Raw genomic sequence first — 15918 nt, forward strand, 5'->3', positions numbered from 1 at the left:
GTGCTCCCGGCGGCCCGCCGCGAGACGCAGGAAATGACGTAGCGGCGTTAGCGGCGACACCCGTCGGGGGAAGTTATTTCAATTTCGGTTTCGTTTTCAAGGCATAAAAACAAATATTCTTTTAAACTATGTGTGTGTATTACTTTCAAAGCTATTTATTTTACGCTACCTCTAAGCCATTTTCTGTGTTTACGGGTAGTTTCACTGGAAATTTATTTCCAGAAACATGGGCTGATATCAAATCAGATGGGGCAAAGGTGGGCTGGTAACTGCGTGTAAGTGAATTTATTTGTCGATGCTATCTTTTTGTTTGTTTGCTTGGACGTTCATTTGTAAAGAGACGTGGCCCTTCCTGATTGTATAAGATACAGAGGTACTTGCGAGTCTGTCTTTTCTTTTATGCACAGAGAAACAGAGAGAGAAAAAAAGCTTTAATTGGCATTCTCAAGAAGTTCACAATGCTCATATTTCTGAACTGGAGTGCTCACTCAAATTTTAAATAGCTTGGATTAACGGCAGATATAAAAGTACTTGCATAATAGCTTTCTAAACGTATAGGCGACACCACGAAAGTTCACATGTGCAGAATTACACGAAAACCTTAAGTTTCCAAGTACGAAAAGTCTTTCTTTGCCTGCTGTCGTGAAAGTGCAACCGAAGCGAATCCAGATCTCGGGGGGGTTTTTTTTTCTTTGTTTTTATGAGCGGGTGAGCGAGTGGGGCCTGCCGCTCAAAAGAAAGAACAAATATAACAACGATTCCCCTCTGGTGGACAGCACCGTGAGTTGTCGTTGTCATAATCTGATGTCGGTCTTTGTCTTACTGCAGTTGCTTATAATAGCAGTTTGACGGGTAATGAGGAAGATATATTCAAAATCGAGGTATTTTGTGCATGCGGTAGACAAGTCATTTTCGACCCAGCTACGCTCGCCCTCATACTACCACGAGCAGAGCAATTTAGTATTGTTCCCATTCAATAACTGTGCCTATACCATCTCCGAACCCCTTTGCTCGGCGAGGGTGCAGCTGTGGTAAAGGCTATTGAATGACAACAACAATTTCCTGGCAAAGTGTGGGAACTGTGATGACATTTCGTCTGGGTGTTGGCTTTAAGCATTATCTTGTCTCCCCTTAGTACCATACTGTCTCTCCTCTGCGCTGTTGCATGTGAGTACAAAAAAGTAAGTGCTGCACCTTCTGCACTACTTTTTCGGTGGGTGGGGGTGGGCAGAAAGGGGCTAACGCGTAATAGGTCTTCCAGAGGGCATTGTGTCGATGGCCAGGGTGTTTCAGTGGGCATTGTGACGGCCAAAGAGGTCCAAAGAGTATTGTAGCGATGCCCACGAAGTTCTCGCTAAAAGGACTCGCACACGCCTTCCCCGCGTCCCTCTCATGTTCATTATGCACGCTCTCAAACCACCCACCGACGCGGCTGGCAAGCCAGTGACAGCAGCAGCAGCAGAATTGGAAAAAGTGATGGAGGAGGCATAGAAAGCTTCGCTTTAAAATCTGGCAGAGCGCCCCTGTGCACGCTGTAACCTGCAATCCAGAGCTCTGGTGTTTTGACAAAATTCAATTTCATTCTGCAAAGTATTTCTTTCCCGTATTCAGCATGTGCACCTGTCCTACCCGTCTCGCGAGGGGAGACGGGCGAGTCTCGCGCAGGTCTACATATGCCAAGACATCGCGAACGTACTTGGCAGGTGGGCAGTAGCGCGCACACTTGAAAAATGCCTTACCACTGTTCCGTGAACAAAGATTGGTCTGCAAATGCCCCGCCAATTTCTGGAATCTCGTTATATCTACAATGATTGGCTTGATATCCTATTCATGCATGCAATAATACTGTCTCCAATTTGGGAGGGGAAATATTTCAGTAAATACCGTCGTTAGTCGGTGTTGTAAATACTTTATGCATCGCAAGTTGTACGTTGGTTCTCTATACTTTCTAAGATTATTCTCCCTTTCTTTTTGAGCACTCCGTTCAGGCAGCTGTCTGTAAGCCAGTAGAACGTTCCTTTACTATACAACTACAAACTTAATAGTTTCTTTTTGTACAGCCAGCTTCGTAAATTGACGCAGACGCGAAGCCATGAGCGTTTTGCACGGCTCTTTCTGCAGATGCTGCTTGAGCAAAGCATTGTGGTGGGTGAGAAGGCTCAAGTTTGCCAACGAACCTACCTTGTTTATAAACTTTATAGAAGCAGAACGAATTGGGGTTATTGATTCGGCGAAAGAAGGTCAGGTGGGGTCAAAGCTTCTCGAATCAGCGTATCTTTTGTCCGCGTATGGTTCGTCGCACCTTTTCTGCCTGTTTTGTCATGCTTGAAAGGAACCTTGACGACCGCACTGCTTTAGAGAAATTGTGGCGCGTCCAGCTGCATGCTGTCACGTGGCCTTTTCATTCTGCTAGATTCCTGGCGTCCCAAAAGCAAGAGCTGCACTAATTCTGCCATGCTGAAAACATTTTGAAAATTTTTCTTTTGGTTAAATATTCACTGCTAGAAAAAGTAGGTGCGCGCTTTTGGATTCCGCGGAATTTGTGAGTGACGACATTTAAGAACTGTGCGCCACGTAGAACACTGTGACATAATAGATAGTAGTGCTTCAGCAACAGGTTTTTCGCAGGACATATTTAAAAAGGGCTTATCAAAACAGACAGTGAAACGAAGGGGGACTCTCTTCAGGAGTTTTGTCGGCACTGAAAGCCCGACATGTCTCGTGGGGAAGGGGTTGGGGTAGGGGAGGGCCCATTTCTGGATCCGCCACTGGTTTTTAGTGCCGTGGGACACGCCGTCTCTTCGTGCAGCTGTATGTTTGTGAATGTGATAAAAACAAACAAAAACACCCTTGCACCCACCCCCAATATTCTTAGTCAGTGCACCCTTTCGGTGGGTAAAAGGGTGTTATGGCATCTAGAACTGCCCTATGCTTCGCAAAAAGTCATGGTGGTGGGATGTTTCTTGAATGAAAACACCCTTGAAGGGTGTTATGATTCGCAATTCTCACCATCAAGGGTGTAAATTATTTTACTGTGTGGCGCACTATCGGCCCTTAAAGAAAGACACACTCCTTCGGTTGTCGACAAGATTCTGTCTTTTCTCGTCGTACTGGGGAAACACAAGGGCGCCCAGCTCACCTGAGAAGCGACCCTGCTTTGTGGGGTGCGAGTTCATTGCGCGCGAGACTAGCGGTAATGGCTCCGCCACGAATGAAAGGGACACATTTGTTATAGAGGACGGACCGACAGGTGGGAAATTGCAAACTAACGGCTGGGTACTTTTCGGCTTAATAAATGAATTCATCCGACCTCCACGCTTTCAGACAAGAGCAGAAGCTAAGGTTTACATACCTGACGGAGGCTTCCGCTGCTGTAACGGGAGGGCACGGCTGCCGGAGGTAACACACGAGCTCGAGCAGGAAGGCCGCAACGCAAGAGAATTCAGAACTCATACGCACGCGCGTACAGGTGAAGGTGGACACCTGCGGAACCGTCCGACACGCTCGTTTGCAACGCATTACACATAAGAAACTCAAGTAACTGACAGACGAAGAACTTGGGCGCACCACTGCTTGCTAAGGGTTACCTACAATCAAGTAACATTCGAACAAATGATTTTTTACGGGCACACAGTGACATCAGCAAAACGGTATAAGCTGTCAAATGAAGGTATACTTATTATCCTATCTATTAACCGCTTCCAGTGCGTTCTCCTTGTTTTGAACATTGCCAAACCATTTTCACGGAAACCTCCGTGTGAGGCAAAATGGCCGCCTGTACTAGCTACGTCGGCACTCTGCGCGTGCTGACAACTGGAGGGGTCCATATGGGTCCATAGCTGGAGGTTTCGGCCAAGGTCACGTGTCGCTACATTCTTATCGCGGAACGTCCACTGAGTGGCAGTTCTTTGAGATGATAAGTGGCGGTCCGCGCAAACGTCCGCAAAGTAGGCGAGTCATCCTTGCTCTTGCAACGTTTTGAGACTGCTGCCTTCAGCACCGTTGTCAAACAGAAAGCGATTGTGCGCAGCTGCACGGAATGAATTTGTCCCGCTGATCTTTCCCGTACTGCTAAAACGTTATTGGCCGTGCTGCTGTTGCATGGTCGTATACCCTCGCGAAAATGACGTAGGGAATGGTAAACAAGTGAAGCAGCACCGGCCACACTTTCCTGCTTAATTCTTTCCTTACTTGACTTGCTTATTGACTTGCTTTGCTCACTCAACTTGCCCACGCATGCACTTACTTATATTTATGGGGTTTAAAGTCAAGAACTGCGCAGTGGGTTATCAGGGAACACCGTATAATTGGTGGCTCCGGCTTATGTTGATCACCTGGGACTCTTCAACGCGGGGCGGGTACACGAGCGTACTCGAATTTGTCCCCCGTCGGAAATTGGCCGCCGCGGCGGGAAATCAGACCCGCGACCTGGTGATTTGGAGCGGTAAGAAACACATTCAGGATGGTGTCAAATTCCGACGTGTCGGCGTTTTGAGCCAATCACAGAGGCCGTAACCGCCACGCGAGCCAATCAGAAGTAGCTGAGAAGACGGCGAATGGGACAAGATGGCGGAATTAAACGGTATAGGAAAACCGACAGACTCCTCGGGTTCTTTTTTTTTTTGTAGCAACCATGCGGAGCCAACAGAAAACGACGCCAAGGAAAGCATGCGAACAGTTAAATCTTATTGAGCTGTAGCATGAATTGCGGATGACGGGATAAATTTGCGATATGCTTTCATGAAGAGCACGCAGCTTTTTTATCTGCATGCGTGCTTCTTTCTCTAAAGGCTTTCAAGGTCTAACGGCTCACGCGTATTACGGCCAAGGCATTCGATCCCTCGGTTCATCCGCAATGCGTTCCTGCTTAGATTTAGACGCCTGGCAACAATTACGGTTTTTAGAAAAATCACTAACACAAGCGCTAGAAAGGAGAGCTTTTCTGCCAATTTATTTGTTATTATGCAAGGTCTCGTAATGCAGCGGTCTTTCTTTTCTTTAGCCTTGACGCATCTTATATTCCCATATTCCTTTCAATTTTGTCGTTGTTCTTTATCTGTAACATTGTAACACGCAACTTATCCTTTCAAGTGGTGCTTACATATCTTCATCAATGCTAAGATATACGGGGTGTCTCAACTAACTTTAGCCACTGTTTAAAAGTATTCGAATATCACGCAGTTGGACAGAACCAAGGCAATGCTGTTTATCGTCGCTTGAAGATAGATTATTTTTCGCATTCTGCCTAATTAGCTAATTAGTCTTAATTAATTAATCAACTTCTCGAACATTGCAGTTAGGTGAAAAGTATAAATGAGAAAATTGTAGAGCGACATGAAAAACTCCCTATACAGCTTTCTGTTGCTCAGTAGGCGCTGCTTAAAAGTGTTTTTCCGCGTGTAAAAGAAGCCCGCGAATACACGCAAAGCGCCTCGAGCGGCCATTCGCGCGGCAATTTTGCGTGCATTTGCAGGCTTCTTTCACGCTTGGAAATGCACTTTTATGTAGCACGTATTGAGCAACAGAAAGCTATATCGGGAGTTTGTCTTTCTTTTTTTCGTTGCTCTAAAATTTTCTCATTGAAACTTTTCATCTAACTATAATATTTGAGAAGTTAATTAGTTAAGACTAATTATCTAATCAGGCGGAATGCAAACAATAATGTATCTGCAAGCGACGACAAACAACATTGCCTTGGTTCTGTCCAGGTACGTGGCACAGGCATGTTCTTAAACTCTGGCTAAAGTTAGCTGGGACACCCTCCATATATGTTATCTGATTTCTATTGTATAAATAATAATAGGCGCCAATCGCTCATAGTGGGTATGTGCCATTATTTGAAAGGATAACAGCAACCGCAGGCCCAAGGTCGGCACCCGCGGAGTGTCAAGGTAGGTTCCATAATGTGTTGCTTTGCATGTAACTGAATGATCTATTCATTTCTTGTTTTTACCCGCCGTGGTTGCCGAGTGGCTTTGGCGTTGCGATGCGAAGCAGGAGGTCGCGGGAGCGAATCCCACGGCCGCATTTCGATGGGGCGAAAGGCAAGAATGCCCGTGTACCACGCGTTGGGTGCGCGATAAAGAACCTCGGGTGTTCTGAAGTCTCCCACTACGTAGTGCCTCATAATCAGATTGTGGTTTTGGCAGGTGAAAGCCCAGAATTCATTTAAAAATTTTTTTCGTGACTATGGCGACGAAAATCGAGTTTGTGCTCAATGTCAGAAACCTTACACGTTTTGGAAAAATGTCCGCTGCGCGGAATGCCGTGAACAGGAGCAAAGGCAACTGAAACACAACGAGCTCGAAACCTCTGTTTTACGAGCTTCCTGATTGGCGGGTTTGCGTTACCTTAACCGTGAGCGTGCGTACACTTTTGGGCGTCGTCCCTCCTCATTTTGTCACCACTGCGCGATATTTAAGTTGGTATAAGCCAGTGCCTTGTGTTGTCCTTCTCGTTATCCTTGTATCCGCGTATTTTGTGCACGTGCCTTTGTGTGCCACGAATAGCTCTACCAACATGCGCACCTTATTGTCGTACACATGACATTAAGACGAAAACAAATGAAATGACAGCCCGAAAAAAAAAATGCTGTTTCGAACGCGCGGTAAAGATGGATGTCGTGAGCTTGCGAAATAGAAGAGGCTTAGAAGCCATGAAAACCTCTACGCGTTCTAGTTGGTCCGAGCGCTCCTACGGCAAGAAAAAAGAAACAGAGGATTTTGCTGCTTAGGCTTAGCGCTATCACGACACGGCCACTGAAATGCGATAGCACTCACTGTTGCAACTGCGCCATGGCTTTTGCCTTGAAGCCTCTGGCAGGTCTAGAGACATCCAGAGGTCTTAGGGGCTTAGCACATACACTACAGCTCCAGGAGCATTCCGCGCACGCATGGTCCACATTTGTGTTGCTCTGGCGTTCAAAATTTTTCTCAGCCCTTTCAGGTTGATTGATGTAACGCTTAGCCGATCGACATAGAATCACGAGCCTAAGTCTGGAGACCCAGACCGTCAGTAAAAAGGAATAATAATAATAATAATAATAATAATAATAATAATAATAATAATAATAATAATAATAATAATAATAATAATAATTTTATTGCAGCGGGACCGCACAGCCTAGAATAAGGGTTTGTTCAACATTGGTCGAACACTCGCACACGTACGGTCACTCGATTTCACATCGTGCGTCTAGGTTTTAACTTTTCCTTAATTTCGCGGCAGATCGGAGTCTACAGACTTGCGCTTGTCGTTGTACGTTGATTGATGTAACCTAAGGAGTAGTCGAAATAGCCAGAACGTTAATATACCACGGAGCTATAACTGGTATGCGGAAGTCGACACACAAGAAAGGCACAGATACAACGCGCCGTGCGTGTTGAGATTGCGTAAGTTTAAGAAAGAACCACTACAGAATACGGAGACGGGGTCAGCGGTACTAAATTTATAGCATGCAATATTTTACCTGCGGGGACGGTTCTTTTTACGAAACTTATATATCCCAATAAATAAATAAATAATAAATAAATAAATAAATAAATAAATAAATAAATAAATAAATAAATACACTCTTCATTTGTGGATTTACAGGGTGCAAATATGGGCCTGCCCAAACCAACAGATGCTTTGTAGGACAGTGCTCGACAGCAAGGGACAAGTCAGAGCATACACCGCTTTCGGTTTACATCAAGAAACTAACTGGACTAAGCAGGAAGAAAAGGGGGAAAAAACCAAGCATACAAATCAAAGATAACAGACTTTACGTCTTTTCGACTGCCCAAAGAGAACACACCAACTGGGAGGTCACTTAGGACACTTGGAACATAGAAAGCACGAACACGTCCCTCATTCTAGTCCGCACTCTGGGCAAAATGAAATGATCTCTTGGACGCAATGTTCGGGCAGGGATATATGAGAGGTGAAATTCGTTATTCCACGGGTACGTGAGAATAACACTTTCTTTAAATAACGACTTGAACGAAGGCGTGCGGGAGCAGAGAAACAGACTAGAATTGTTGGGAATTGGAACACCATATATCACGGCACGAATTGGATTTTAGTAAGCAATCAATCTTGTTGCTCCAAGACACTGAAGAAAGGTAAAAAGAACAAATTCCATAGCGCAGCACATCGTATCCTAATGCATATGCGCTATCATTTTTCTAATATAAATTGGGCATAATGCTTTGATAGAGTATAGCAAACACTCTATTTTGCGCAGCCGTTCACAAACGTTCGCCAAATGATTGTCATAAGACATGCTGTAATCAATATGAACACCCAGATATTTGACACCTCAATTGTATGGAATAGGAGAGCAGATGCAAGTATTTCAATGAGGATAATGAAGACACAAAGGAATGATGACAGGAATACGTTTCAGGAGATTGTGGAAACATACGAGTTTAGTTTTATTTTGATTGATAGAAATTAAGTTATTACAGTATCAGCTCATGACATTTACAATGTCAATTTGTAATTCGGCTACGGCTTGGTCATAATTAGCATAACGGGATACTAGAAGCGCGTCGTCGCCGTACTGAAAAACTTGGCAATGAAGAATGGATTGAGTGAGATCGTTAACATATAAGCTAAATGAAAGGGCTGCTAAGATCAATCCCTGAGGAACTCCACTGGACAACTGTGTCGGTCTACGTTTTAATATTTCCGATTACTACAACTTGAGATCGACCATGCAAATAATTTTCAAGGAAAGATAAGAAAGGCCCTAGGAAGCCATAGCTATAAGTTTACAAAGTAGAACATCATGGTTCACGGTATCAAAAGCTTGTGATACGTCTAAATATGATGCGCAAGCAAATTCGTTGTTTTCAAGAGCATTATTAAGGAAATCAGTTAGTTCATCTAACGCTAAACTAGTGCCGCGCCCGGGGGTAAATCCATATTAGTTTGGCGATCAGAGATTATGCGTCTCAATGAAGCTTCGCATTACATGAAAAATATGCGGCTCAAGTTTCAGTGCGATGCACGAAAGTATCGAAATAGGCCTGTATACAGACCTATTTCGATACTTTCGTGCATTGCACAGGTTCATTCTCTCACAAACTATCGTTCTGTCACAAAAAAGCGCACAGGTTGCTTCTGTCAATGGGAGGGTGACGGTGTGCATAAAACCCCTTAAACTTCGTAAAATGGCGACACTCTCCTCCTCCGCCTTCACTTCTCCTCGTTTCTCCTCTCCTTCACGCTCCCTCCTCGACCGTGGCGCCACCTACACTGCTCGAGCGTAGCAACGGCGCCAACATGCGCTCCTCGCCACTCCGTAGACGCTTCTCGAGCAAAAATGGCGCTGAAGCAAGGCGAGAGGGCCCACGTGATGCTATTGGGCCAATAGCGACGCGGCTGCGGCCTCAGCCAGAGCGCGCGAGGAGGAGGCGGCATTCTTCTGGCGCTACTTTACGAAGTTTGAGGGGTTATAGGTGTGCGTAGATCAGATCACCACCTTGCGCTGCGAACCAGAGTCACGAAGAACCGGAAAAATTCTCCGTATTTCCAGCAGAGCTGCCACACCCACGAACCGTCTCGTGCCGAAGAATATTCGTGGTCCGTAAAAATTAAAATTAAATTACGGGGTTTTACGTGCCAACACCACTTTGCGATTATGAGACACGCTGCAGTGGAGGACTCCGAAAATGTTGACCCCCTAGGGTTCTTTAACGTGCACCTAAATCTACGTGCGCGGGTGCTTTCGCATTTAATATTCGTGGTCCATGGCACCACTTGAAAATATCGTGACATATTGACGCACCTGGCACTAACAAAATGAATCGTTTAGTGCCGTCTCTGGCCGTGCCGCCAACTGCCGAAAATGATTCAGTGTTTAGGTTTGAACATGAAACTCAATAATATCTGCTCGACTAAGTCCCTAAAGCTTCTTCTTCTTTATTATTATTACTCTTAGTATTTTCGATGAGCTGTTCGCACTAGTACTGTAAGCTCGCTATTTTCTGCTGAGCTGTTCTTTGCCTTACCAGGAATGACACTGACCTCCCGGTAATAGCTTTATACACCTTGACAATTTCTACTCGATGGTAATTTCTTTTCGCCGGCAATTTGTTCAATATGACTATTTTTTAACTCTTCATGCTAAGGTATCCTTCCTTACAGTTTCTGTAGCATGTTTCGGTGTGTACATGTTGTAGAAGTTTGAATGCTACGCTGCTAAAACCATTGTGGTTTTTGACAGTATCCTGTGTATAATCTATTAGAATGTATTCTACATGCGTGTATGTAGACTGTCTTGTAGACATGAATTGAGTGTTGTAAGTAGTTCCTCGCTACTGCCATGCAGAGTCTTTTGGGCCACAGCCAAGTTACTTGTAGCTTTTGGCGCAAAATGACCATTCGATGTTTTATTGGAAACTAAAGGTTGAATCGATCTGATTGCTACAGAACCACATGAGGGATGACAATGCCACTAGGCAGCGTTATATGTCTGCAAAAAATAATTCCTCGACTGTCTTCTTACATTGTCACGACTTTTCAAATCGCAGCAAAACATCTATCTACTCTACTATATAGTTGATGGACCATCATTCTCAAATAAATTACTTCTGAACTCAAGCAAAGGAACAAGCGTATTGAAAACCACTGGTCTAGTGCTTCGTTTCTTTCTTCGAAATTTTTCTTGCTTGCTTACCCTCCTGGAGACTTTATTTTTCTGAGCGTTCGGTTCCCTTCCCCTTCTTTTCGTCCTGTTTCCTTGGCTCGAACGTAGCACTGACGACACCTTGCTGCCGTTATCGCTGGAATTGACCCCTCAGCGCAACAGGTGGTGAGAAGAAAAGAGCAGGCAATAAAATGGAACGTTACAAAGTATAGGCCACGCTTCGTCTTTGCTTCTCCTCGTCTTTCAAAGTTCTTAAATAACCCATACCTTCAAAAAATATTTCCAGGTTGAGAAGCGCGTCAACATTGTTTCTTTTCTCTCCTATACGTCTCATACCGAAGCACACGGGGAAATATTATGTACCACAATCGAGCCCGATCCACATCAACTTCCACCAACGTGATTGGCTCTTTTGCGCAGCTTGCGGTAAGGAGCCATTCGCGATCGATAAATTTTATCCGGGCCGGGCTTTACTGTGATCGAAAGTGGCCCGTGTAACATCGGTATTATATGTTTGTCTCACCCGATGATTTCACGAAATTGCCACAAGTATAGTTACAGCTTGTGTACGAACACTTGCAGGCACCTGACGTTCACAAGTTATCCCTCTCGACGCCAGACCGTTGAAGAAAGATGCATACGTTGGCGACGGGCGAAGGGTTTTTGAGCCCCGAGGTAAGACACGAGGCAGCCGACTCTCCAAACTACTGATTAGAGCACGTTATGTTAGTTTAGGCTAGGTTTGATTGTGTTACGTTAACCAAGGCCGGGTTAGGCTAGGTTAGCTTGAGTTAGTGCTCGAGGTTTAGTCCACATAGCTTTTATTGCGGCCGTAAAACACGGCTATTGCGGCAGTAAAACACGGCAAACCACACAGTCTTATGTCGAAAAGTAACATGAGCACTTGTCTCGCTTATTGTCTTGGCCTAACTGCTTGAGCTTCGTCCTCTTAAGCATGCGCTAAAATAGGGTTATGGTGTAAGTGCGCACGGAATACATTTCTTGGAATAACTTGACAGGCATCGGTTGACTACGTAGAGTTGATGTCGGGGTGCATATTTCAAGCAATCTTTGCCTTAACTGGCCGATGGCCGATGAACCTCTAATCGCTCTAAACAAATGTTCTCATTTGCCTGATTACGGCTTTCTGATCCACTGCAGTCATAGCATCAAAGGCGGATTCGCTCGGGAAACGGAAGGTATATATTCCTCCAGGTCTAGTGCGTAATACAAAATAAACTCTAAACACTGCACAGGAATAGAACAGTGAGAACAAAGAATTAAAAAATGACACTCCATTATTACATTTCTATGCATTCCAGCGTAGTTATATTACCTAAAAATTCCCGAGTAATAACTCACTCAAAAATGAAAATGTATCTTTCTTCGCGGCCTTATTTCAGAATGACAACCTGATGTGGAAGAACGCAGTTAGGTAACACGGACAGAATTCGAAACCTTTGGCACATATTTTTTACGAGACATTTAAAAGTTCAAAGGAAGAACAATTTAACAGTGGTAACTTAGAACTAACATTTCTTTTTTTTTTAGAAATTACGTCAATATGTGCACACACTTCAGGCAGTCGGTCATGCTCTGAGTGATTGAAGGCACAATTCACCAAATGTAACCGATTATTACTTTCACTGAGCAGCACTGAGGTGCCACTAAAGTTCGCGTCATCATCCGGCGAGGAAAGCACACGCCTCTGTAACCAACGTGCAACAACTTTTTTTACTGTTTCTGATAATCCGAATACGGATGAACAGCGCCTTGTACATGCCCTCCTCGCAGTGCGAATTGTGTGGGCAAGCATGCTATGGATCCCTATTATTATATTGTTACGTAGGAAGACACCGACGAAAAGATATTTACAAGTATATTTACAAGGCAATACGCCGCAGTTGACCAAGAGGCAACAGCCCGCGCTAGCTTCCAATCGTCGTCTTCGTCTTCTTCCTGCGCGGCTCTTTGTCATTGGGAATACTACCCCGTAGCAATATTATTATTTACATTGTCTATTCACAAGAAAAGAAGAGGCATCTGCTGATCACTTGATGTTCACATCTTACTGAGACCGGCTGGTTTTGTTTAGATGTCTATCTGAAAGTGTGTTAATAAAATTATCGCTAATAAAGCAGCTACCTAGTTGTAGTAAAGGTTTGGAACAATAATTACCTGTGCACTGCTCAGTGAGCACTAACACGTGGGAACGTAGTAGTCAGTGGCGTAGACGATGGGCGGGGGGGAGGGCAAATTGGGCACGTGCCCCCCCCCGTTTTTAAGCTTTGGTATGCGGCCCCAGCCCCTCCTCTCCCTCACCCTCCTCTATTTAGTGAGTGCCCCCCACCCCGAAAAAAATTTGTGGCTACACCACAGACAGTAGTAGCGGTGGTGGTGGTATACCAGCCGCAGCAGGAGTGCCACTACTGAGAGTAGTGCTGCTAATACTGCACTACTACTAAACTACTACTAGTACTACTACCACCACCACCCCTACTACCGCTGCTACTACTTCTACTACTACTACTACTACTACTACTATAATAATAATAATAATAATAATAATAATAATACGGTGGTTGTGGGTTCGGTTCCCACCAACGACATGTTATCTTTTCGTCCACTTTCATTTCCCTTTTCTTCGTTATATTCTGCATCCCGATTTCAACAAAAGCTAGTTTCCCTGATGTTATTCTAGTCTTTATGTGGTCACGATTCGCGAAATCAAGCCCCTAAGTTCCCCTTCTTCGCTCGTTTACTACTACTATAGTGATATGCAGGCACATGGGTAAAAATTGTAATATATATAGACGAAAGCACAATCTTTCAAAAAAAACACATAACATATTTACACATACACAAAAATGTCTTGGACAAGGAAAATATGGACTAAGGGAAATATACAAGTATGAATAAAAACAAATCAAAAAGGCACAATGAAAAAGCCGCAAATTAAACTAACGCAAAGAGAATGTCAGTTTAGTTTCCGTCGAGTGATAAGGCACAATTCATTGAGAAAATAGGTTAATTTCTTATTACTTGGTATAGCTGTAGAAAAGCTGGTGAGCTGTAAGAAAAGTCCCTTCTCCGAATAAGCTTATTCAATAGTCTAGGCAGCCTGTTATTTATATATTTTTTTTAACATTCAGGCTCGTTTCATTTTTATAGCTATCAACTAATAGAAAGTTCTAGCAGCGAGACTTTCGACACATAATCCTAGCCACTATACACTGCTCGGGCGCAGGCACCACGCCAAATATTTTTTCATTCATTTAATCATCCTTATTCGCCCGCATCCCATACCCCTGTATAACCTGAGGCATTACCCCTCGCATTAAAGAAAAGAAGAAAGAAAAAAGAATATCGTGTTGCTGGAGCCGCGTGAGACCACAGCACAAGTGCAAGTCGCCACACAGTTGTCACGCCATACCACTGTCCTCATGCCGTCTTCGGCATGCCGCCTTCAGCTGCGCCAGTGTATGTTCAGAAATCCAGCTTTCATTCAGACGTTGGAAAGCAGTACTTCAATCGAAAACGTTATGAAAGATCATTTACCCCGAAATGTCACGGATGAAGCAGGGCCACGCGACCTCCAAGCGATTCGCCGAGCTCGAGAGCGAGAAGGCTAACCTGCATTATGGTCCCTATACCCACATCACATCTAACGCTTAAAGATCCGTATTACACGATCGTAAGCGTCCTGCGAGCGTCATCCTTTTTTAGGCCGTCACGCGGCACTCAAAAGAATTCCAGAGAATTCCATAAAAGCTACCTCTATATGTTTGGCCATCACTGTCGATGCTTCCCGACCGGATTGCCCTTTTTTTTTGTCATTACCGTCGCTTCTGCACGTCGCAGATGTACGGGGCGCGGGTCATCGTGTCGCCCAGCAGCCAGTCGGCGGGCGGCGGCCGCAAGATCGTCTACTTCATCGAGGAAGCCCCGAGGCCACCGCCGGGGGCCCTGGTCCCCCGCGTGGCGCTCTTCCTCATACTCGTCCTCTGGTTCGGCACCATCTTCGGGTCGGTGGCCACGTTCTGGCTCTACCTGTACCCCAAGGACAAGAAGCGCCACGTCGCGCACGCCGTGACGTCCACGGCCAAGGCCCTGTCGACGTTGGCGAGCACTGCCGCCAGCGGGCGCCTCTGACCTCCCGCAATAAGCGCTGCTGCGCAGCCTCCTTGGCGGTCTGAATAAAACTTTCGCTTGTTATGTCGATCTTATTGGAAACACCTTGGAACTGTTGGATGCACGGAGTTCAACGCTGGGGCTATGAGCGACGGCGGCGTTCGGGGCTCCAGATGAAGTTATATGTCCCCAGGGGTTCTTCAACACGGTTTTAAGACTTTGGGTGTCACTGACGTAAAGTTTCGTTTTCCCGTTTCTGTCCCGCCACGTTCAAAGACGTCAGATAGTAATGTGAGAACCATACCAAAAGAACGTTGAAACTGCTTCTGTTGAAACTGCTTCCGAGTTGCTCGAAATTATTTTCTTCCTTTTTTTTGCATAACCAAAAAATAAACCGTTGTGTTCGTTTTACAACATCCCAGAAGAATTTAGTAATGTCACGTTAATGAAGCAAAATAAGGAAGGACTTCAATGAAGCGTATTCACCCGCCGCGGTGGCTTAGGTCGCGGGATCGAAGCCCGGTCGCGGCGGGCGCGTTTCGATGGGGGCGAAATGCAAAAGACGCCCCTGTCCCGTGCATTGAGGGCCCTTTAAAGATCCCCTAGTGGTCAAAATTAATTCGGAGTCTCCCATTATACGGCGCGCCTCGTGATCAAACCACAGTTTTTGCACGTAAAATGAAACCCCAAAATTCAAGGGTCAATAAATTGCATTTGGCCCACTTTGGCCCCCTTGCTTGCTGTGGCCGGCCGAGAACCAAACGCACGTCTGCTTACGAAAAATCAGAAAACTATTATGCGACCTTAAAATGTGCTACGAAATGCATTCGCGTTCCAGTTAACAGTTTACAGAAAAGCGTGTCTTTGTCAGTTCGGGACAATCTTGACTAGTACGCCCAGACATTACCTAGCAGATTTTTCAGACTTTCTCCAATGTGGTGCCATGTCTTCCGATTTATGCTTAGCAGACGTGAGGTCACTACTTCACTGACTGACGCGCTCGCGTACGCTAAACAGACCTCCTCAATTTTGGCTATTCACCTACGTCCCTATACGCTTCAATTTTAGTTCATTAGCGAAATGCTCACAGAAAATTTTCTTACTGCTAATATTCGCCTCCGCGTAGCCTATCTCCAAAACAGAGGCAGCGGCCT

At 45.1% G+C, this 15918-nt stretch overlaps 1 protein-coding gene across 1 annotated transcript; it reads left to right on the forward strand.

Annotated features, from left to right (window-relative positions):
- The first annotated feature begins 5761 nt into the window (after nucleotides 1-5761).
- Nucleotides 5762-14848, forward strand: LOC139046933 (uncharacterized). Its single transcript, XM_070520866.1, has 3 exons — nucleotides 5762-5891; nucleotides 11216-11308; nucleotides 14495-14848. Exons 2-3 carry the CDS (start codon nucleotides 11267-11269, stop codon nucleotides 14783-14785), a joined length of 333 nt encoding a protein of 110 aa, XP_070376967.1. The 5' UTR covers nucleotides 5762-5891; nucleotides 11216-11266; the 3' UTR covers nucleotides 14786-14848.
- The last annotated feature ends 1070 nt before the right edge of the window (nucleotides 14849-15918 follow it).

Source organism: Dermacentor albipictus, chromosome 6 (assembly GCF_038994185.2).
Source record: "Dermacentor albipictus isolate Rhodes 1998 colony chromosome 6, USDA_Dalb.pri_finalv2, whole genome shotgun sequence".
Classification (NCBI taxonomy): domain Eukaryota; kingdom Metazoa; phylum Arthropoda; class Arachnida; order Ixodida; family Ixodidae; genus Dermacentor; species Dermacentor albipictus.